This window comes from Arachis stenosperma, chromosome 1 (genome assembly GCF_014773155.1).
Source record: "Arachis stenosperma cultivar V10309 chromosome 1, arast.V10309.gnm1.PFL2, whole genome shotgun sequence".
Classification (NCBI taxonomy): Eukaryota; Viridiplantae; Streptophyta; class Magnoliopsida; order Fabales; family Fabaceae; genus Arachis; species Arachis stenosperma.
This window is the reverse complement of record NC_080377.1, coordinates 122,484,873-122,509,684: the sequence shown is the minus strand read 5'-3', so window position 1 is coordinate 122,509,684 and position 24,812 is coordinate 122,484,873. Positions and strand designations below refer to the sequence as shown.

Below are 24,812 nucleotides of genomic sequence, written 5' to 3'. Positions count from 1 at the left end.
CACGGTAGTGGCGCAAAGAAGCCACAGCTTGGAGGTGGGTGTTCACAACGTCGCGAGCTTAGAAAAAAGGCGAGTCTGCGCCGGCGAGGTTGACCCGAGTCTGAACCAGCGAATGGAAGGGATGAGAAGCGCTATTGACCACGACAGCATCCTTGAATGTGGTGGTGACGTCGTCTATTTGGGAGGCGAAGATGATGACGCGTAGCGGTGTTGTTGAGGACAATGTTGACGGCGTGAGAAAGAGGTCTACGATGCGCTTTTGTTTGCTGGAGTTTGAGCGACGGGACAGAGATAGAGAGATGAGGAACGACAATGGTAATGCTATTAGGGTAAATTGGGGCAAATAAAATATAATTAGGGTAAATGGGGTGGTGGGGGAATGATTTTTTTTTCTTTTTGTGGTGGACTTTGGAGTCCAACCCAATAAGGATTGGCAGGAGTTGCTAACCCCTTCTTGGTTCCTAGCATTATTCATAATTTATATGCATTTCTCTGCAAACGAGGGAACTCTTTGGTAGCGTTTGTTTTGAGGTACTGAAACAGAGATTGAGAGACTGAGACTCAGTATCATATTTGTTGGTTCAGAGACTGGTACCAAAATTTCTGTCTCTGTCTCTAAAATTTCAATATTTCAGTACCTTCAAAAAGTAGGGACACAGGAGATTAAAATTTTTAAAAATTAAGATTAAAACTTTAATAACATTTTATATCTAAAATATTCTCATTTCAATTAATTAATTTTAATTTTACTCTTTGTATAAATTAAATTAGAATGTCATTCTTGTTTTAATTTCTGTCTCCTACTTTGCACCAAACAGAATACTGAAATTTATTTCAATTTCTGTCTCTTAATCTCTGTCTTTTAATCTTATTATTTTTGTTTCTGTCTCTCTATCACTATTTTTGAGTTTTCTCGATCATGCTTAGGGTTCAACAAACTTGTCAAAGTGTCTTAATGAGATCTATCGGTAACGTGGTTGAATTCATATACGACTCCGTCAACCAATAATGGACAATCGTATATAGTACGGAGGGCGAAAATAAATAAAAAGAAGAAAAATAATTGAAAAGAATTAACAAAGAAATTCAAAAAACCGTATTAACTTTTTATATTGATGAAGTGGGATACAAAGACTCAAATTTTATTAGAAACCAAGCACACAAATTTGGTTGGTATAAGAAACATGCAACATTGAACGACACAGAATTGATGATGTTGTTGTAATCAATAGAGAGTAGGGTTGGCCAAGACGTAACCCTCAATAGCCCTGAAGAGACCTTCACCCTTGGCCTTACCCTTCTTCAACTCTTCCTCAGCTGGCTTTGCATCTCCTTTGGAGTGGTACTTGAGAGTAAGCTTCCCAATGGATCCTCCGTTGGGTCCTTCAACCAGCTTTGTCTCAAATGTTATCTTCTCCGCCGTGGGAGGCAGAGCCACTCCTCCAACCACGCTGTAGTTGTATGCATAGTTAGCCTCATCTATTGCCTCCACCTTGTGCAAGATAAACTTGGTTTCCCCACCTGCATATATATATTATTATTATTACAATTCACAACACATAACTATCACATATATAGTATGTTTACTGACCCTCGACAATGGTGAGTTTCTTGATGGTTCCAGGACCACCGTTTCCCTCGACGATTTCAACACTCTTGACGTCATCAATAATCTTAGGGGTGAGGGAGTCGGCATCCTTCATAGCATTGTAAAGCTTGGCAGGGGGGACGGTGGAGGTGATTTCATCCTCGAATGTGAAGACGGCCATGCTTGTGAATTAAGAAGCTAAGGGAAGGAATGAAAGGAATGAGAAGTAGATTTGTAGTGTGTGGTTGATGAGCAGAAGAGTGGCTTCTATTTATAGGCATATAATGGTAACGGGGTGATGATGGGGAATGAGGAGGGGATGGTGTGCATGTGAAGGTGCTGACTCATCATTGCTACGACCGCCATGTTGGGTCGTCTTTGATTTTCATTAATCATACTTTATATTCAACTATATATAATTAGAAAAAGTATAGGTGTTAATATATTATCTGTCAATTTATTATTAATAATTATTAATTATTATATTTTAAATATATATAAAGAGACACATGTAAAAATATATTTATAAAAATATTTTTATTAAATATAATTATAAAAAAGACATTTTTATTAGACACATTTATAAATATATTTTCATTAAATATTCTTATAAATAAGAATTGGCAGATGTTGGTAGAAATGTTGTTGGTAACATAGCAGGATTGATATAATTAACTATACACTAAAATAAGCGGTTAAAATTACTTATTACGATAGAATATATATTAAAAATAAATTAAATTGTATATATTTATATGTAAATATAAGATTGTTAATTTTAACAGTTAATTTTATTGTGTAAATAATATTTTTATAGTTAATATAAAAAAAGTAAAAAAAAAATTAATCAAGTATATTTTCTATTTTTACAAATATATTTTTTATGTTATAAAAAAAACTGTTTATTAACTAAAATATTGGTCATTCAAGATCACGAGTGTATCAATTTAATTAGATTATAATAATTTCATTCAAGATCATGAGCGCACCAATTTAATTTTTAAAAGAATAAAATGTCGCTTTTATAATATTGTCCCTAATATTTTAATCGTTCTATTTAAGTTTTTAATATTTTAAATTGACTCAATGTTATCCTATTGTTAGAAATCTGTTAATAGAATTGACGGTGGGACAAAATTGAAACGATTTTGAAACGTTAAGGACTTTAATAGGATAAAAACGTTGAGGAAAAAAAATGATACATAAAAATAAATTTTAATAATATTTATTTTTTACTGTATATAGTATTTAATTATTTTTTAATCACATCTAAGTAAATTACCCTTAATCACATTATTTTTATTCTAAATAAATTTATTTTTTTATAATTTTACACTTAAAGTAATATAATTTTACTTTTATTACTTAATTACATTACTTATAATTCTTTTTTTTATAATTTTATACTTTCATTCTAAATAAATTAGTTTTTTTATAATTTTATGCTTAAAGTAACGTGATTAATTGTAATTTATGAGTAAAATTATAAAAAAAATTAATTTATTTAGAATGAAAGTAATGTGATTAACTATAATTTGTTTAGATGTGATTAAAAAATAATTGAATACTATGTACAGTAAAAAATTGATATTATTGAAAAATAAAAATAAAATTTATTTTTATGTATTATTTTTGTCCCCAACATTTTCATCCTATTTAAATCCTTAACGTTTCAAAATTATCTCAATTTTGTCCTGCCGTCAATTTTGTTAACGGATCCCTAACGGCAGGACAACATTGAGTCAATTTTGAAACGTTAAGAACTTAAATAGAACCATTAAAATATTAGGAAAAACTTTAAAATTTATCCCAAATATTGGGAAAAAAATAATACTTAATTTTTTTTAATATTAAACGTTTTAAATTGATCCCAAAGTATCTAATGAATCAAATTAGTAAAATATTATAGTCTAACTAATGAAACTACTAATTTGTTTTACTCGTGTATCTTTTAAGGGATGAATTTTAGATAAGTAATTTTTTTATAATTAATAAATTAACGCATGAAATATAATTGACTATTTGACCATTAATTAATCCATTTTTTTTTTCTAGAAACTAGAATATTACATGCCATTTTTCATTGTTTAAAGCAAATTAAACCTCACTAGTTTCTACATTAAAAAAAGGGTATGATGACAAGATTAAATAAGATCCACTTTTATAAAATAAATATGTATGTCATCCTTTCAATTCATAAAATATAACACAATAATTGACAAAATGACAAAACGTAACAAGTTTGGATCTTAATTTATAGTAATTTCAATGGTTTCTAAACTACTAACTTATATATATATATATATATATATATAAGGAGAGTGTCTAATTTTATTATCATCATGCAATAAAATTCTTAAAGTTATAAATTATATATAAACTTTTTGCTATAATGATAACACATAATTAAATATTTTATGTAAAATTCTCTTAGATTTCTTCTACATCTTCCACTTCTTCTTTAAGAGTTTGTCAAACATTGCGATTAGGACGAACGGAATTTCAGGAAAGTTATAAGATTATCCATAAATCGTTCAACGAAAGTGTGTAATGTTTACTATTTAATGGTCCAAAGAAATTTAATAATGCACTGGGCACAAAAGTTTATAGACGCCCTTCTAGAACACAAATTTTAAATTACACAACCCCACCCCAAAACCCCATTTCTTTAACAGGAGTTCTATCTATCCTCATTTAAAACTGATCATTTATTTCGGTTAGAACTGTAAAATTTTAATTTATACTGGATCTTAACAAAAGGTGAAAACCACAAAAAAATGGATTGGATCCTAGATCAATTTTTTAAAATTGATTTAATCTAACCCAATTGAATAGTATTGAATAATAACTTTTCAATAACGTTATAGGTTATCTATATCTATCCCTCTTTTATTCAGGTTTTTATTTTTATTATTTTTATATCATAAAAATGTGCACATAACTTTTTTTTTGTCTACGATATCTCCAACTCGATAAGCCGAAGACTAATTCGTCTTGGATCTGAACCCCGTAACCTTTTATGATATTGTTCCTTCTAGTTGGGTTCAAAAATCAGTAGCCCAAAACCACACAAGTCCACTCTTTTACTACGACGCCTCTTTAAAGAAACCAGAGTTGAAGAGGGTCCATAATAAGCCCAAATATGAGTATACCTGACCTGGCCCAAGAGTTTCGGACTACCCTTCCATCAGGTCCAAAATCTTTTATCAGCTTGGGTAAACCTCTTTGAAAACAAATATATTTATACTTATAAATTATAATAAGTTTAGTTTAATTTATTATTCATGGTTGATACCACAATTTTCTACTTTTTTTGTATATCTTGTGTGTGTATAAAATTTTTATGTTCGATTCACATTTCCCCTCCTAAATACTCGCAAGGAATAATTTATAGTTTTTTTGTTGGTAAACGAATATATAACTTGTTTTATTCATGTACTATTAATACATAAATTAAAACGTTATGCATTATTATTACACATATTAAATTTTTTGATGTTGGATGAGTTATTTTTATGAATTTGAATAAATATACATTCTATATAAGTAGAGACAATTTATTTATTTATTATTTACAAAATATTTTGCATAAAATATTTTTTACATACACTGATAAACATTTCTATTTTTTATCTTATTAGTATTGTGAAAATAATTTTTAAAGTATCTAATATCATTAGAAACTTTAGTAACATATTATCTTTTATAAAAAAAATATTATACATGTATATTATGAGTAAGTATTTTTAATAATTTATTTGTTATACAATTTGAAATTGTATACACTTAAAATAATTTTTTTTAAGTATTGATGTTATCTAGAATTAGGACAGAAATTATTTTTTATATAAAAAAATAAGTAGTGTATTTGCACCATATTGATATTTAAGGTGATTTATAGTATTGTGGACGTTTAGAGTTGTTCTGATACAATATATAGACGTAATTACGTGTCAACTATTACTCAACACGTAAGAGACGTAATGCTTTCTTTCGTTAGAGATTTTAGTTACATTTTTTAGAGATTATGTGCACCTTTTCAGACTCCTTTTAACATCTTTTTTAACATGCGGGTTGTGCTTACCTGCATGCAGGAGACAAACGTGTGTTCAGAAATAGGTGATGCAATAATGATTTGGCCTTTAAATTCAGCATAAACGAACCTTGCTTCACTCGTTGAAGTGAGAAATAAAGAAAGAATAGGAAGATTTCCAATCAATATTGCTAGATTGCTGTCTTTATTGATTCATAGCAATCAGATATTATTTCCACACCATTATTCCTAACAATATGCCTTCATAAATTACTGAAGAAAAAGTATTACACATCTGCAGTCTCTCCTTCCATGATAATAAAAGCAATTGACACAATATTTTAGTTTACATATTGTGTAACTGCAACCAAAAGGATACCTTTATATTTTCGTAAAGACATGTGCCGTCAACTTGAATTAGAGGTTTGCAATGTCGGAACGCTCTAATATATAGATTGAAACTCTAGAATATTCGGTGAAGTGTCCAGACACCTTCCAACTCTTCACTCTCGTTATATAAGAGTCGTGTTTCTATTTAGACAACTGAACCAGACATCTTATGAACCATTACCGTGCATCACAATAACAAAGCTTGGTAAAAATCTTTTCAACCATCGAAGAGTTTTTTGATCGATTTCTACTTTTCCAACCAAGCCTTCCTGTAATTGATATTGTAATTGAACTTGAACTGAACTTCCGTAATTATAGATTTCACTTCCAGGAATGGGGCGGTTTCAACCAATGGCCTTATAGTCTTTGCAATCGTGTCTGAATCTGAGTTTAATTTGGAGTGGTCCTGTGAATAGTTTCTATGGTGCATGTGTGCCTCCTGTTGTATCTCCGTATCTCCCAACAATTTTTCTTCCGTATCAAACAATATTGAATAAGCCAATCACACCTACGACCATATGTTTTGCATTTTGCATACAATATATGTGACTGAAACTCATACACAATGTAATCGACTCCTCTAAAGATAGTGTAATTCCTAATTGCCGCAACGATCGATTATCTGGAACTGTATTCCATTTCGATCATGAACTCCCCATCTTTAGGAACAACAACACCTATAGAGAAAAATATATTACTCACTCCTCATGTACCTATATTCACATATTTGGATAATTCCAGTGCATACATGGCGTCAAGATCCAAACTACACATAAAAGGTGAAACATCAAAGGACTGACTGCGGGTAAAATTACTATGTTTTTCATAACTGCCTCGCCTCTCCCATCACCATCCTCATTCTCGCCACAGGCTCCGTAGTTAGATTTAAAGTCTTTTTCGTTATCACTGTTCCTTTGTCACTTCAGTTTTATCATCTTTTATGTCTAGGTCATGTTGAATTCCATCCTCGTCTATATGTTCAAACTCTACATACAACTCAATATTTGACTATTGTATTTGAGTTTGCTAGTGAATATGAAACATATGTTGTGTACTTACTTCGTCAATGATAGCCATAATATTCTTTCAAACTGTATGACTACGTTTGTTTATAAGTATAGAATATTAAGACATAATATTATGTTTGATAGATGAGTTAGGGGTGTTCATGGATCGGATCCGATCCGCATATCAGCGGTGTTTATCCGAATCTGATCCGAAAGTTCCGGATATGGATCCAATCCGCATACTAATAAGATCAGATTGTGGATTTTGTGTAGATATCCGTATATCCAATCCGCAAAAATAAGAAAATAAATAAGTAAATATTCTTTTTATGTTTTATTTGAACTAATAATTATCATATATGTTATATTATTTTAATTTATTATTTAAAAAAGTATGTTTAATATTATTTTAATAATAAACATATTTAAAAGAATAGAAAAATAAATTTTATTGATATTTTTAATAAAAATAAATTTTCAAAAATATTTTTGTGTTTTAGAGATATATTCGATATCCGATTCAATCCGCAGATCGGATTCAAACAAAAAAGCTGCAGATATTAGATCCAATTTGATTCGATAATTTTAATGCAGATTGGATCGAAATTTTAGCCATATCCAATTCGATCCGCGTTCTCTCCTAAATAAAATATTATATCTAAATTGACTAAATATACCGAATTAATATTTTTTAATATTTTTCAGATATTAATGTTAGATTTTCTGAATACGGAATTGGTATTAATTTCCACATGGGGGTGTAAATCTAGGGAGTAGGAATACAGGAAAGTGTAGTGATTTACGGATTACGTGACGTGGCATGTAGCATTGCGTAAACTAAAACTACCGGTCTCAGTATAATAATTTAAACACGCGCGATAAAATAAGAAACAAGCGTTTTGACTATTGCGTGAGACATAGGGAATAGCATAAAATAGGTTAAACCCTCAACTCTTCTCCCCTCTCCACTTAGTTACTTTCACTCACACTCTCTTAACCTAACATCCCCAAACACGTCGTCGTTTTACGCCTCCTATTTCTTAAACTCAATGTCGGCCACTGGTGGCGCCGCTATATCCGGCGGAAACCGCACCCGGAATCGTCATCTCGGAGATAATCGATTTTACAGCCCCCCGCCCCTCCGCAAACACAGGGAGAAGCAGCACCACCCCAACCACCAGTACCACCACCACGACCCGCCGCAGAGGTCTTCGCTTTCCAGAACCTCGTCGGAGAACAGGCCCGGCTCCTCCTCCGATTGCTCGATTTCTTCGCGTGCTACATCTGACATCTCCAATTTGGATCGCTTCTTGGAGTACACCACTCCCCTTGTTCCCGCCCAATATCTCCCCAAGGTTCTCATCAATTCAATCCTTTTCTTCATCCTGCAACGATTTTTTTTTTTTTTTTTTGATATTCATATCACTCTTTGCTTTTCGCATGACCGATGAGGTGAATTTTCTCTATTTGTAGGGAAGTAGGAGCAATGGACCCTACTAGTGAATTTTTTTGTTTAAGAAAAAAAAGGGATCTTGAGTTAATCAATGCTTCGTTTATAGATGAATGCTACCAATGTTTTTATAATTTATGCCTTGCTTTGAGATTTTCCTTAAATTGAGCTATTGCAAAGAAGGTGGCGTATATATAATTAGAATGCCCTTGCTATTCAAGATAGCTTCAGTTGTTTGGGTTTGTTTCAAAGGGCAATTTGGCTTATTTGGGTGGAAACTTTCTTTTTCTTTTGGGAATCAACAGACAAGCTCTAAGAAGTGGAAGCCAACGGAGGCAGAGTTACATCCATACTTTGTGCTTGGGGACTTGTGGGAATCTTTTAAGGAATGGAGTGCATATGGGGCGGGTGTACCTCTGATGTTGAATGGGAGTGAATCCGTGACGCAGTATTACAATGTTTCCTTGTCTGCCATTCAGCTCTACATTGACCCATCAAAACCACCTTCACGGTTAAGGTCAGTGTGCCACTGCAAACAAGCTAGTTCTAACTGTAGAAACTCAAACGACTGGCCAATTTCTGATTATTTAATATATTCTGATGCAATTTTCCTAATTTTTGCTCTTTTTCAATTTGTTATTATTCATTGGAGGGTTGTACTTGTAATCCTCTCTTACAAGGGAAGACATAAAAATTAGGATTATGTATCGAAACAGCAATCACACTAAGATTCTCTTTAGTAGCTTGATGCTTAGCCTCCTCTGAGTAGAACTTACAATAATTGAGTGTGATAGTACTTAGCTTTATAAAGTTATGTTGATTAATGCATGACTGTTGCTGGTGCTGAAGAGGCCAAGACCAAATTTTCTTTTTTCTCTACGGATTGAAGAATGACAGAGTTCAGAGATTATGCCCCCGTGATACATGATACCCCTTCCATATTAGTTTTGCTCTAGTTTATCTATTCTTAATATGCTCCAGCTGATCACTGCATGTGTGGGGATGACAATACAATAAGAGCAACTAAGTCTTGTCCCACCAAGTGGGGTTAGTTACAATAATCAAACAACATCTTGGTATTCGATCTAAATGTTAATAGTTTTATGTATGGTTTTTCTAGGTCTCCCTATAGTTCTAACTATTAAGCTATATGTTGAACTATTATTTTAACACTCTTTCTTACTAGGAGGGCCTCTACAGGTCTTCTCCATTTATGTTGAAACCATATAAGGCAAGATTTTAACATCTTCTCAATGCTAGGTGCTATTCCCAAGTCTCTCTCTCTATAGTGCACTCATTTTTTATCCAATCATGCTTAGGTGTAGTTAGCTATCATTGATCTTGTCTTGGCTACTGACATGGTATTGAATATTGATAACTTTCTCTCAGTAACTGCATGATGAATGATAACAGTTTGGTGCAAGCATGATGATGGACTAACTAGCTAAAGAACTCAAATTCCTTAGCCTTGCTGAAAGTCTGAAAACTGATATGGATGAAACATCTGTATGAGAAACATTAGCTGACCACAATAATAAAGTGGCTACCATGATCTGCCCTCCTTTGTCATATGATGCTACTAAATTATCTTGAGCTAGTTGTTTTAGGGTCACACCAATACACCATCACAGCTAAACTTGATTTACTTACCTCATGTTACACATATTAGCTGAATCAAGTGGAACATTTCGCGTGTTCCCTCTGTCTGCTACCCACCTTAAGTTCTATTAAATACTGTCAATTGTGCATTTGTTGCTTATAGACTTCTTGTTGCCTACTAGGAGGACTATTCATATTTTTTCCTGCAAGTTCTAGATGACATTGAGTATGATACATATTTATCTTATATCTGTTATGATAAAAAAGATATAGTCACCCATTTACTAGGAGTTCAGATATAGGAGACCACCTAGTTATTTTACCTTTTTCCATTTCTCAGTCTTATTTTGAAATGAATGTAGCCTAGAACCTGGTCCTTTTACAGGAGGCCAGTTTACCATTTCAACTGAAGTTGATTAGCTAACCACTTGTTTAATGTGTCAATAACATAGTGTTCTTCTCAATTTCATTTTATTTCAGGAAGCCTAGTCAAGAAAGTGATTCTGAATCAGCAAGAGAGACAAGCAGTGATAGTAGCAGTGGTTATTGTCATGAACGAGGAACAAATAGCATCCCTAGCATTAGGAATCATCTTAACATATCAGATGCCAACATTCATGGTCTGGAAAGGGTGTCAGGAAGTATGCCTTTTGTGAGTTCATCTAGTGATGAGACTCAGAGCTGCAACCCACCTGGTCAGAAAATATTTGAATACTTCGAGCGTGAGACACCTTATAATCGTGCTCCATTAGCAGACAAGGCAAGACATTTTCCTTTGGTAAAATACCACATTGGGACTTTTTCTTTTTAAGTCTAACAAATCCTCATATTGTTTGACTCAGATTTCTGATCTTGCACGTCACTTTCCAGAGTTGAAGACATACTGGAGCTGTGATCTCTCACCTGCTAGTTGGGTTTCACTGGCTTGGTATGTTTTTTCTATACTTATTGGTTTTCAAATTGTTGTGGGTGGATGATTCATGTTATAATTGTTAATTTTGAAAGGAATATTTTCTGTTTCTGTTATGAAGGTATCCAATATATAGAATACCTACTGGTCCAACGCTACAGAGCCTGAGTGCCTGCTTCCTGACCTACCATTCCCTGTCGACGGCTTTGCAGAGTATGCCTTGCTATCTTTGTTAAGCTTTTATATGTGCAAAATGTATGTGAAGGGACATCAATCTTACCTGCTTAACCTTTGAATCAGGTCCAAATACTGATGGGCTTCATATCCATTATTCAAGAGGTAGGGACATATCATCAAAGTTATCCCTGCCAATCTTTGGGCTTGCTTTTCACAAGTTCAAAGTTTCTGTCTGGGATCCTGAGGGGGTTTCCGAATGTCAGAAAGCCAATTCTCTGATGCAATCTGCCGAAAACTGGCTCAGGCGATTGCGTATTGAACATCCTGATTATAATTACTTTATTACCCGTTGTACATATTTGAGATGAGCAAAGATATAATTTTTTCTTACCTTGTTTTTTATTTCAAAAACAGAAGCTGCCCAGCTCCTGCCTAATATACTGTGTTGTCCATTAATTGAACAGTTATTTTTCCGGAAGGCTATACATAAACTTTAGGATCACTTGTATTTTCCTAAAATAGTACAGAAGGGTTTCTGCCTCTGTAAGTATTTCAGGAAAAGAGTAGGCATTGAAATTTATACGTTCTTCATTTGAGGATGGTCTACTTTTATAGTTCTGTTCTTCACAGGATGTCAAGTCTTTTTAACCAAGGTTTTCTTCTTTTATGTGGCTTATCTAGATCATGGGGAAAAGAGCCAAAGTCTATGTAAAAGAACTTATTTCACTTATTGTTGTCTAGCATATGCGATACATGTTGATTCCCAGTATACAAATCCTTGTGTTAAGATCAGATGTTACACTAACAAGCTGCTGCTTCCTAATGTTTGTTGTTTAATGTTGGATAGAAGGTTAACTGCCAATTTAAAAGGTGGGCGACGTATAAAGTAATGTTTTGTAAAATGGCAAATTGGCAACTATTTGGGTTGGGACTTGAAATTGTCACTCATCTAAGATTCCAAGTACTTGCTTTCTCCAAGGATCCATGCTTGTTTGCGGATATTTCATTCACAATGGCAATTGGCCAAGAGGAAGCAACACAGGTGACAATCAAAATACTATTAATTGCATTTATATGAACAATTGTAGATAAGTCTAGTTACATTATGGACACATTCAATCGTTCTGCCACATATTCACTCTATCAATGAGCATAAACCCCCTCCCTCAATAACGTCAGAACTAGCTACAATTTCATTGGTAAGTTATTATCAAGAATAGCAGACATCAGTAACCTCTGAACGAACTCAAACCTTGGATCTTTCTCGGCTTGATCCTTGTCCAATGGTTGCAACGGTTCAGGTTCTCTGAACAGCATAAGGAAAGAAACAGCTGTGAAGGACGATCTTGACAGCAAGACTAAACATGATCATATCAACCTGAGATTCCAAGCACGAAAACTCTTTGATCAAACATAAAATACCGACATTCCTACCTTTCCAAGAAATCGCCTTCTAAACTTTGCATTTCAATAGCTTCCAATGGAGGTTGTACTTGTGCACTGAATTGTTCGTCAGCTAAAACTGGGGTGGAAATAAATGATGAGAGCAAAGGATCAAGCTCAGAGGGAGCTATGCATGAAAAATCTCTTAATAGGTGGTTCCATATTTCTTTATCCAGTTCGTTTCTCAATGTAGGATTCGAGCCTCCAGTCCTGAACCTTCTTTTGCGCTGCACGTAATTTCTGGTCAAGGAGAAACTTGTAAAAACCACACCAATTATCCATCACATCTAGCAAGAAAAAGAATAGTAGTTGGAATGAGATATACCATATGAAAATATATCCCCGGATTAATGTGGCTGGTGCAATTAAATAAGCGTGGATCCAATTCAGCAGAAGGTGAAAACTAAAAATAACCAAAAAATGGAAAGAATCCCAGCTTCTAAAGGATATTTTCAGAAGATCTCCATGTTCTCTAGCAATATGACCGACAAGTTCCATCCCTAACGATTCTTCACAAATTGGACAGTCCTGAAAACATAAGCTGTGAAATTTCAACGAGGAACATGAATGTGACTACCCTAAATTACCTAGACAATAATAATGATCCCAACTTAAGTGGATAAACATGATTAAAAACGAATTCAATTTGCATGGACCGATGACATAATTATTTCATATGGAAACTTTTTAAAAAATAAGTTGATTAATGTAATCTAAAAAATTAAGAGTTATAAACAATTCATTTCCGTTTTGATTATCACAGTCAAAACTCCTACCTACAAATGCTACAGTTCCACACTTCCACACCATTCGTAATTAAAAGACCGCCATAGCAATTCATAAAAGAAGAAGGTAAAAAACGCTAATGAACTGGAAGGAACATCAAAGTTTCAGAATAACACCATGATCATTATTAAAGCAAGAAACAACAAATTGAAAAGGAGCTGCACACGTACAAGAAATTATTATGATTACAAAAATAACAATAATAACGGCAAAGGACATCGGAATTAGAACTGAAAGAAAGAAAGAAAGAAAGAAAGAAAAGAGAAGAGAAGAGAAAGAAGTGAATACCCCATTGGTGAGATGCCGGGGATGCTGATCATGAATGTGGTAGCTAAGTGAATCGGCGTCGTGAATTTCGCCGCAGAAAGGGCACATAAACTCCTGCTTCGGCCTCAAATCATCATCCACCGATTGCTCACCGAGGACCAGATCTGCGAGCAGATCTGCAACACAATGCGATCATTGACTGATACAATGAAGAAACGACGAAAACAAAAGAAGGAAAAAGAGCTAAGAAAAAGAAGAGAGAACCGGCAAGAGATTGAATATCAGTGCTGCTGAAAGAAGCTAAAGAGGAAGGATCGGGTTCCATTCTTGAATTCTATTGAGTTCAGTTCAGTGTTCAGACACACTGGTAAGTAAAACCCTAACTACCTCAACGAAGACTCGGCGAAGAGAAGAGAATGCAGAACGCCACGTGTCTCTCACATTTCCGAATCACACTTGAGAATTCATAACTAACTGCCTCTCAGGCTCTCACCGTTCAGCTTCAGGAGAGACCCGCCAATTTTCCCAGGAACATATTTTGAATAGTTATAATTTAAATGTTATGCTTACCAACAAGCTCTCGTAGCTCAGTTGGTTAGAGCACCCGTTTAGTAAGCGGGAGGTCTTGAGTTCGACTCTCAACGAGAGCAGTTTTTTAACTTTCTAGTGGGCCTCTGATAGGACCCAGCCCAATACCCCTTGTGGGGTCCTAAAAAAAAAAAAAGGAAGAAAGCTATTGAGATATTGCATGTGACCTTTTACATTTACCGATTTACCCTTTGCAAGACTTCGTCCAATTATTTTGGCTTGCTTTGTTCCTTTTCGTTTTTGGACTTTCCATCAATCATATTACGATGAGAGGATAGAATCAAGGTTGCGAGAACCGGACCGGTCAATGAACCGGTGAGGTTATTGGTTTAATGGTTTAATGGTTCGACCGGGGTTCAACCGGAATTCAACCGATTTAATTAAATATTAAATAAAATTATTAAAAAACCTAAAAATAATTTTAAATATATTAATTTAATAAAAAACCGTTAAAAAACCGGTCAGTTCGACTGGTTTACTGGTTAACCGGCCGGTTCGACCGGTTTTTTACCGATTTTTTGCTGGCCAGTTTTTTAGCTTACCCGGATCGGTTAACTGACCGGTTCCCGGTTTTTCCGGTTGAACCGGCCGGTCCGGTCCGGTTTTCAGAACCATGGATAGAATTGAACCCTATGATTGTTCCTCCTGGATTGACACATATAGAGGGATGATGTAATATTCGTTAGCTAAAAGGATATGTTATTCTAATCATGATGAGGGAAAAGCAAATGTGGACATTAATATAACAAACGTCAGAGAATAAATTTCAAAGACAAAAGTGAGCAACAATTACAGCATAAACCCATTTTCATTTTCTTTCGTTATCTTCAAATCCAAAAGATAATGGTAGCTCAAGAAGGTAAGCAAGGATGAATAACAAACATGTCAGGCGATTGTTATGGTTTGCACCACGTGCACTGGATCATCAATACGTGTTGTACGAAAAGCGCTAACACACTGCAAGCTACTTCTTCACTTTATGGGAAAAAAAATGTTGCGGATTCATGATCTTGATTTATGTATATCAAATTAAATTATATAAAACTAGTTGATCTAGTGATTAGCTCACTAACCCGTTTAAGTAAGTGTAGTGGATTAGAGTCCTGCTTTGTGTATGAGCTCAATACTGCTACACATTAATCTTTTTGAAAAAAAATAAAAATATCAATTATTAAACTAGTCATCTAAATAAAATAAATTAAATAATATATATTTATACATAAATATATTATAATTATTTTTTTTTATATACAGCAAAATGCGAAACCAATCCCCCCGGGGCGCATAATTGCTGCTGAATTGAATGTTCTTCTTGATTAATTTATAGATATGCTTTAGACCGTGTGAAAGATAACAATAATGAGTTACATGAAATAATACTACTTCTATAAAAAATTTAAACAGATAGAAATAGAAATAAACAATGAATAATTATGCCTGTAACAAAGAAAAACCAAGCTTAGTAAAGTGGACAACCTTGGCTTTTATGAAGAATTGAAGATGCAACTTTGTCGGTGGACTAATATGTTTGCCTTATTAGACGACTCATAGTTGTATAGATAGGCGTCACGTTTTTGGTGTTGAAGAACCATTTAGTCATGACTATTCTTATTTGCTAATTAAAAAAGAGAAGAATACTTACATAGGGGTTTATTTAATTTAGGGACTGGGGGGGTTCAAATAATTCAAAGGACCACCACCACATGCATGTTTACCTTGTTAGCTTTGTATTGTGAATTTTAAGAGCAAGCACCCCCTCACAGAATCATTATTATTGTGTGTTTGATTCGTACAAATGAAACGTTGGCATCACACATGTCAACTCATGAATAATGACGAAGGAAACCATCTCCTTTCTTGTCAACGAGACCTTTCCTCTTTTCTTAATTAGTTAACCTCCCACTTCAACTCTTTTGACCCGTCTCCATACACACACATGACCAATAGAGAGTTAGCAAAAATTATTATTTTTGTCTAATAATTAGTTAATAATATTTAAAAATATAAATATATAATTAAGTTATTAAATTAAAAAATTAAATTAATAATTAAAAATTGTTCATATCCTCACTCAATGCAAGATCCAATCTAAAGAATTGGACCTCACTGATTCACCTGACCTCCTGAAGAGGTCGGATTCGATACGTGTTAACAGATTCAAGTAAATAACCGCATCCTCAAATCTCTCACCCACTTCTGGAAGAGATATCTCAACAACCCTAAAATAAAGGGACGATTATCCGCCATCAGAAGTGGAACTACTCCAACGGTAGTTATTGGTTCATCACCTATAAATACACTAACAAACTCAAGTAAAACTAAGTTCCAATATCTTCTAAACCTACTTAATTTCTTGCTAACTTAGACATCAGAATGTCTTTGCAGGTACCACCCCTCATTCCTTTACAGATACACACAACTCGGACAGAGGTCCCCTAAACAGTAATAGCTCGGAGACCACCCTCTTTTAACTTTGAACCTTTCATTTAAGTCCAATAATCTAGTTTTAGGTAAATTCCGAAACAAAAATATTATTTAAAAATAATAAATTCTACTGACTTCTAAAAATTTATATATATCATTATTTTTATAAAATAATCTCTAAATTATAGAAGAGAATTAAAGTGTGTGCCTACATATACATATTAAAAAGAGGATTACTATCAAAATATTATTATTATATTCAATAATATTATGGCATGATTGTGTTTTTTATTCTCTTATAAAAGGATAACAAAAAAAGTGTAGCTTATTTTATGAATAGGCTACGTTTTTTTAAATGTATCTTAAAAAAAGTATTGTTGAATGGGTTATTTTTTGGAGTGTGTATATTTTTTTTAGGAGTTGGTCAGATTTTAAGTCAGGTCCACAAAATAAAATATATATATATATATATATATATATATATATATATATATACTAGCTTATTTAAAAAAATATTTGTTTGGCCCGAAAGTCACGCAGCTTAATTTGTTTGTGACAAATTATGTTATCGTACTTGACAAATTTGCTTCAAATTTTTCATGAATTTTCTATGAATTTATATAGAAGTTAACAATTAGTAGCAACATGAAATAAGGACATAATAAGGACTAACATTTTTCCTCACAAATTAGTAGCAACATAAAATAACTGAGGAAAGTCTATCAGTTGTTAAGCAGTCACTTCCTCACTAAATAAGCTTTTGATTAGTGACTCAATTGCGACCAGTTACTTCTAACATTTTCTTAGTTAGTTTTGGATTTGTTATAATTCTGCGATATATTTCCAACGAGATTAGCGAGTAATTTGCTACAAAATAGGTAGGATATAGCTTTTGCTTTGCAACAAGATTGCAGTTGCCAAGTCTCTCGCTAAATTAAACTTGCGACAACTTAGCGACAAATGTATTTCACCCGCTAATCAACGACTTGAAATCAGCGAAAGAAGTGTGTCAGTTGTTAAACGGTCGCAAATTTTTCGGTACTTAGGTCCTAGTCGCTAAGTATCCGTATTTTCACTTTAGCAACTAATTAGCAAGGAACACTTCCATAACTGAATGATTTATCCATTACGACGAGTTAGCGACGACTGTTTTCTGTCGCTACCCTATTTTTGAATTTCACAATATTATGCGACAAATTAGCGAGAAACTAATTGTTCACTGAAAATAAAAACTTTGGTGACAAATTAGCTAGGAAATTATCAATCGCAAAATTCATGTCAAGTCTTTGTGACGGATTAGCTAGTAACATTGTTCCTCACTTATTAGCTTTTTTCCACAAAGTTTATTTAGCGACGAACTAGTGTGTAAATTGTTTTTCGCTAATTATATATCAAACACTTGTGATGGAATAGTGACAATAATATCTCTCGCTACTTTACTTTTATTCGATTGAACCCTCAAGTGATTGATTTGCTAACACATTGTCATTCGCTAATTATTTTGTGACAAATTAATAAAAAAATTTTCACGCTCTTATTTTAGTTACAGAACTCAATTTGCGAGAAACAAATTTATTCGTAAATCTCTCGTTAATTAGTCAAGTCCGGATATTTTGTGACTGTTCATTAAGTTTGTCGTTAGTGCATCGCTAATTTCTCGTTAGTTAGTAATGAATTAATGACAAAAGATTTTGCTCGCAAAAATTTGTCGCTAATCTATTAAATTCTTGTAGTGATATTAAAAAAACAAAAATAATCATCTAAATTAATCCGTCTAAACTTATTTTGTTTAACGTTTACTTATAGTAGAATATATTAAATAAAATAAAAAATACTAAATTTTAATAATTTTTTACTAATATTTTTTGTTATTAAATATCTATGTATAATATCTAACTTCCAATATGTATGTGCATGCACAACTTATTGTGACGGATAATTGAATGCAAATTAATTTAGTGGGAACACGGAGAGAGAAAAATTTTCACATTAAGGGTATTGTATTATATTAATATATATGCCCGGTATGAATATGTGAATAAATTAATTCCACTGTATTACATGTTCAATTATTGCATAGCATCAGGCTTCGGACACCAATCTGATCTTCACGATTTCTAAGCTATGATTACTTACGAAAGCAACCTGTCATATATAAATATAGAATAAAATGATAAATAACAGAATAACCTCCTAAAAATGTATGATTTGGACAAATTAATTTCTAAAAAAAATTAACAAATTTTTTATGACAAGAATATAGATAAATTAATTTAAATTAATTAAATTTTTTTATTTTATATAAAAATTATTTTAGAGATAATATATTTATATTTATTTTTATAAAAAAATTATTAATATTTTCTTAAAAATTAATTTGTTAAAAATATTTGTTTTTAAAATTTTATTTATCATTTTACTCGTAAATATATAAAACCAGAACATTTGGCATAACATACATAATACATTGTATATATATCTTGCTAAACTAAAAATTCATCAATAATTTTCTGGAACTATCTGCCTTATTTTAGCCTGTGGAAATCCACCTCAAGAACAATAACAAAATCCGAACAATTGAGATATCATTAGATTAAATTAAATAAAACGAAACAAATTAAATTAAAGAAAATTTATTCCAATCCATCCATTATTAAATATGGAAACATTATTAAGAGGAAGATAGAGAAGAGGACAAGTGGTATGTTGTGTTGGATGAAAGTAGAGTTAGTAGGGGCGGTGCTATGCTGCATTGCCTGGAAAAGGACGTCTACTAGACCGCACGTACGTTACTCTGGGTCCCAACTCTTGCGCGTCGGCCTAGCTGGGCTTCAAAATGTTGGACTAGTCGAGCCTAGGCCCATAAAATGATTACGTGTCACTTTGGATTCCGGGCCCAACATATCCCTCAACACGTCACCTCCACCAATTACATGCACCGGGCCAATCTCATTTAGGTAGTGTTTGTTTTGAGGTACTGAGACAGAGATTGAGAGACTGAGACTCAGTATCGTATTTGTTAGTTTAGAGACTGATACTAAAATTTCTGTCTCTGTCTCTAAAATTTCAGTATTTCAGTACCTCCAAAAAGTAGGGACACAGGGGACTGAAATTTTTAGAGATAGAGACTGAAACTTTAATAACATTTTATACCTAAAATACTTTCATTTCAATTAATTAATTCTAATTTTACTTTTTGTGCAAATTAAATTAGAGTTTCATTCTTGTTTCAATTACTGTCTCCCATTTTACACCAAACAGAATACTGAGATTTATTTCAATCCTTGTCTCTTAGTCTCTGTCTCTCAGTATCAGTCTTTCCGTCTCTGTCTCTCCACCAAACGCTACCTAGAGATCACATTGTATATGATAGCGTTTCTTTTCGGATACTGAGACTGAAATTAGAAATTTAAATTTGTTATTGTGTTTGAAATTTAGAGGCTAAAATTAAAATTTTAATTTTTTTAATATTGTAAAAAATAAAAATATAAAAAATTAAAATTTTAATAATATTTTTTAAAAATATTTTTATTTAATTTTTTAAATTTTAAATTTATTATTTATTTTTTATAATTATCTTAAATTAAACATAATACATAATTCAGTCTAATATATTTTATACCAAACACGATATAAAAATTTAATTTAAACTCTACCTCAGTCTCCATTTTTTTAATTTTAGTTTTTCAATCTTTATTTTCTTTCCAAATACAATCTAAGGGTAGTTATTTTCATTTTGGTTACGTTCGACAAATACAAGTCTTTATTAATTGTTGTGAAATTTTATTAATAAACTTTATTTGGGTAACAATATTTTATGGTAATAAGATTTCTAAATATCAAAATAAAAAAAAAAACATAAAAATCAAGCTCTTGTTTTATAAGTATGTTTTCTAGCTCCATGGTGGATAAACTCAAAACTCAAAAGTGCAAATGTGCATTCTGAGGAAGGGCATGTACAGTACGAAGAGCGTGGGGTCTCAATCTCATTCCTTAGTTGTAAGATAACTGGATCATTCAGCATGCAAATTTATTAATTTTTCTTTTGAGAAAAAAAAAAAGAAAAAAGAAAGGGACTAAATGAATGAATGATGCAACTGGGAACTGAACTAATTATTTCATATACAATCATACGAAATACATATTGTAATCATAATATAATATTTGTTGGACAAAGTTAAAAAAATTATTATTATTATATGGGATCCACTTATACGGTCCGACAGTTAAACTTAAACCCTATCTTTCAGTCAACAAATAATAGTTTGGGTTTATAACATTGCAAATAAACTCATCATCAACTTTACTAATTACTACATTTTTATCTTACATGGATAGATTTGGTATTTATTATTAGAATTAGTAATTAATATTTATTATTAGTATTTCAAGAACTCAGGGTTAGATTGATTGCAATAATATTATAGTAAGATGACTGATATATGATCAATAAATATTATTTTTTTAATTAATATTTAATTAATAATAATTTATATTTATATTTACAAAAATTTTATATAAAAAATATATAATTTATATTTATATTTATTTTTTAAAATTTATATATATAAATAAATATAATTTACACATAATATTTTTTAAAATTTATATACATAAATTAATAAAAATTATTTATTAAAAATAATTTAATATTTATACAGATTAAATAATAATAAAAAATATTAAAAATTACTTATTTAAAAGTTTCTCCTAGGATAACACAGAGAAATGCAAGTAGTTCCAATTTCTTGAATTCCAAGTGGTCCTTTTATTTTGCAGTAACCTTATCCACTGACGTAGTCACCTTATCGCTGTTACGTTGGACAAATGCGTAAAACTCTCCCCATATATTAATGGGTCGGTTTTGCCCTTCCAATAACTACATGTACTTATTACCCCACACCAAATGCAACTATATTGCTAGGGCCGGAAGTGAGTCAAGCCAGCTTATGAATCAGTTCGAGTTCGACTCGTTAATAGCTCGATAAGCTAAGCTTGTGAGCTGGTGAGCCAAATTTGAACTTGAAATTAAGCTCATAAATTAAATGAGCCGAACTTGAACTTGGATAAGGTCAGCTCATTAGCTTGTGAGCTGACTCGATTATATATATATATATATATATATATATATATATATATATATATAGTTAATACACATATCCTATATGCATCTAGTATATACTTTTAATATTATATATATACATATGAAATAGTAATATATAATTATATATATTAATGATATTAATTATTTAAAATTTTATATTTATTTATTACATATAATTTTGATGTAGGACATAAATAAAAAATTTATATTTATTGATAGATAAATAATATATAAAATTGTTCTTTTCAAATATTTGTTTAAAATATATAAGTTATAATTTATTGATATAAAATTATAGATTATGTATTTATGTTTCTATTATTTGAGCCAGCTCGTGAGCTTTTGGTGAGCCGAGCTTGAGCTTAAGAAATAGGCTCGATTGTTAATGAATCGAGCCGTGAGCCAAGCTCAATTTTAGTGAACCGAGCTTGAGCTTGGTCTAGCTCGGCTCAGCTCGCTCACTTCCAGCCCTATATATTGCTATCTAACCACACCTATGATTTTTAAAAATAGTTCAAATTGTAGTTTTTTTTTGTAAATTAATTTTTTATTTTAAATTTTATATTTTAAAGTTTAGATACTAATCCTAAATCTTCCAAAAAAAAGAGAGTTAAAAAATAATGTTATAACAAAAAGTTAACTAGACTAATAAAAAAACTAATTTTCTATATTTATTCTTTTAAAAAATTTATTAAAAAATACTGATTCCAACAGCTAAAACCCACGACTTAATTATAGATTAATCAGTTTATAAATATAAATGCAAGACAGCTCATCATATATATGCCAAATTTCCAATGTGTATATGTGTATATATAGTTATATATAGTAAGAATTAATTTGTGTGTGGAGGTCCATGAGATGATGTTTGACATTATATGCGATCATATATATGCTGGACATAGCATGCATGCATATGGCTCGTGGTTGTAATAGCTAATAGGTATGGCAATTAGTCAAATTAGGTTTGAATTTCTTTTAACTTCAATTATATATGCATGCTGCCATACAGAGAACAGACTTCATTTTTCGGAACCGGTACGGTCCCCCAACAAGCTCTTCTTTCATTTCAATTCCTTAATTATCGTTCTTCTCATTTCAAGATCCAAATAATTAACTAATATTTAATTCTGCAAAGTAGATAATAGAGATTATAAACGATATGAATAATAGACTATAATATTAATTATAGTTGTCAAAATTGAATTGGTGATCAAACCGATCAGATTACCGAATTATTAGATTATTGGTTCAACTGATGAGTCATTGGTTAAACCGTTTAACCCGATCCTATATAAATAAAAAATAACTAAAAATTTAAAATACATGTTTTCACTAACATTTTAAGAATATTAAATTATTTTAAAATAATATGAAACAGGAACAATAAGTATTTTGTTATTCTTATTTTATTATAAATATTTTTATTTTATTTTTGTATTAAAATAACTATTATTTTTAAATTTTAATAATTTATTAATTAGTTTATATCTATTATATTATTATATACTACAAGTATTTATTAAAAAATAATATTAATATATATTATATAATTATGAAAGAAAAGAATAAGTGAGTTTATAATTATTGTTAAATAAAAATATAATTAAAAAGATCGAATTTATAACTAAAATAAAAATAAATTATTCAATAAAGGATATATATATATATATATATATATATATATATATATATATATATATAATTTGCATATAAATGAATAACGAATATAACAGCCCAGCGATTGTGATAGTATTTTTGTTCTCACCCTCCAATATTTTGAAATTTGAACAAATTTGCATCGGTTCGGTCGGATTGGTCTTGATCGAATTTGACTGGTTTTTAACGGTTCATTTCAGGTCTAATCGATTTGTATCGGTTCCCTTTCTTACACGGTCTAACTATCGGGCCAAATTGGTATAGGATCTGGTTCATCAATTTTTCGGTTGAACCGGCCGATCCGATCCGTTTTTTATAACTATAATACCAACCCACCAAAGCTTAAAAAAACACTCAGTCCTCAATTAATCAGTAAAAAACTCTATTCTCACTTCAAAAATTTTAACCATTCACTTTAACCCTAGTAACTGCCCGCACCAATTCTCTCCCAAACCCTCTCAGCGCCGTCGCTATTTTCCTCACCAGCCACCCTCATTGGTATCGCTTCCTCCCTCATCATCCAACCTCAGTGCCATCGCTGCTTCCATCACCAGCTACCCTCACCAACGTCGTTCCCTCCCTTACCAGACACCTTTATCGCTACTGAACTTCTTCTCCCTCTTTTACATGCTCCTGCACACATTGTCACACTCTTATCCAAGTTGAACTGCCGCCTTCCACGGGTGTCACAGATCGAACAACAGCAATACCACCAAGCAAGCCACAACTCAAAGGCGTTGGTATACTGCCGTCACTGCCAATTGCAACAACATCGTTGACACAGTAACGCGCAGGTTCTTCAACAACATTAGTTGACTACAAAAAGGTTAGTTGATAGTTAGGATTTTATTTTTTAAATAGATGTTAATGCAATGTATTAGGCTTCAGGTAATAGTTACAGTTTATCGAAATAGATATTTTGTGATTTGGGTTGAATTAATTTATTTTTCTTCTTCCTATAGACCATTTATATATTTGAATAATTGGACTCAGCTGAAAAAAAACTTGTGAATGTTACTGATTTGCTTAGTTTTTATTTTATTTTCATTACTATATGTTTCTAATTTTGGTTTATTTAGTCTAGCATTCACGTAGTATGTACGCATATTCGAATGAGATGTTACTTAAATTTGTTGAACTAATGGATGCTTATTCATCTTTTAAACCACTTTATATGACTTATGCTAGATTACTTTACTTGCTAGAAATAAGACGGATGTTAGCTTACTATGATACGGATGGTTCGTTTCTTTCAATAAATGGATGATTGTTTTGGTTATGTAATTGGTCTTTTGCTTGATTTACTATGTGGTTTGTGAGTTAATTAAATAATTAGTTAAAACTTATTTTAGTTGTACTTGAATCAACCTAATTAAATTCGTAGGTT

At 31.8% G+C, this 24,812-nt stretch overlaps 3 protein-coding genes and 1 non-coding gene across 4 annotated transcripts; 2 read left to right on the top strand and 2 right to left on the bottom strand.

The window, feature by feature from the left end:
• Nucleotides 1-1,085: 1,085 nt before the first annotated feature.
• On the bottom strand, nt 1,086-1,828 carry LOC130948760 (pathogenesis-related protein 2-like). Its single transcript, XM_057877649.1, has 2 exons — nt 1,592-1,828; nt 1,086-1,521 (listed from the first exon to the last, which is right to left on the bottom strand). The coding sequence occupies exons 1-2, from the start codon at nt 1,767-1,769 to the stop codon at nt 1,226-1,228; spliced, it is 474 nt and encodes a 157-aa protein (XP_057733632.1). The 5' UTR covers nt 1,770-1,828; the 3' UTR covers nt 1,086-1,225.
• Nucleotides 1,829-7,960: 6,132 nt separating this feature from the next.
• LOC130976939 (uncharacterized) lies at nt 7,961-11,929 on the top strand. The gene is made up of 6 exons (XM_057901934.1): nt 7,961-8,373; nt 8,774-8,985; nt 10,548-10,827; nt 10,910-10,995; nt 11,099-11,190; nt 11,278-11,929. Exons 1-6 carry the CDS (start codon nt 8,068-8,070, stop codon nt 11,520-11,522), a joined length of 1,221 nt encoding a protein of 406 aa, XP_057757917.1. The 5' UTR covers nt 7,961-8,067; the 3' UTR covers nt 11,523-11,929.
• A 357-nt stretch (nt 11,930-12,286) lies between these two features.
• Nucleotides 12,287-14,057, bottom strand: LOC130977012 (protein DEHYDRATION-INDUCED 19-like). The gene is made up of 5 exons (XM_057902041.1): nt 13,915-14,057; nt 13,672-13,826; nt 13,048-13,125; nt 12,589-12,830; nt 12,287-12,460 (listed from the first exon to the last, which is right to left on the bottom strand). Exons 1-5 carry the CDS (start codon nt 13,973-13,975, stop codon nt 12,340-12,342), a joined length of 657 nt encoding a protein of 218 aa, XP_057758024.1. The 5' UTR covers nt 13,976-14,057; the 3' UTR covers nt 12,287-12,339.
• Nucleotides 14,058-14,226: 169 nt separating this feature from the next.
• Nucleotides 14,227-14,300, top strand: TRNAT-AGU (transfer RNA threonine (anticodon AGU)). The gene has a single exon. It is a non-coding gene; the product is annotated as a tRNA-Thr (tRNA).
• Nucleotides 14,301-24,812: the final 10,512 nt, after the last annotated feature.

Bases quoted from the DNA above. Each gene is read 5' to 3' on its own strand.
- LOC130977012 (XM_057902041.1), bottom strand. From the start codon at position 13,975: ATGGAACCCGATCCTTCCTCTTTAGCTTCTTTCAGCAGCACTGATATT. The intron at 13,126-13,671 runs GTATTCACTTCT...TTATGTTTTCAG, and splicing joins CCCGGCATCTCACCAATGGG to GACTGTCCAATTTGTGAAGA. The intron at 12,831-13,047 runs ATATCCTTTAGA...ACCAGAAATTAC, and splicing joins AACATGGAGATCTTCTGAAA to GTGCAGCGCAAAAGAAGGTT.
- LOC130976939 (XM_057901934.1), top strand. From the start codon at position 8,068: ATGTCGGCCACTGGTGGCGCCGCTATATCCGGCGGAAACCGCACCCGG. The intron at 8,374-8,773 runs GTTCTCATCAAT...GGGAATCAACAG, and splicing joins CCGCCCAATATCTCCCCAAG to ACAAGCTCTAAGAAGTGGAA. The intron at 11,191-11,277 runs GTATGCCTTGCT...CCTTTGAATCAG, and splicing joins CCTGTCGACGGCTTTGCAGA to GTCCAAATACTGATGGGCTT.
- LOC130948760 (XM_057877649.1), bottom strand. From the start codon at position 1,769: ATGGCCGTCTTCACATTCGAGGATGAAATCACCTCCACCGTCCCCCCT. The intron at 1,522-1,591 runs GTCAGTAAACAT...ATATATATGCAG, and splicing joins GAAACTCACCATTGTCGAGG to GTGGGGAAACCAAGTTTATC.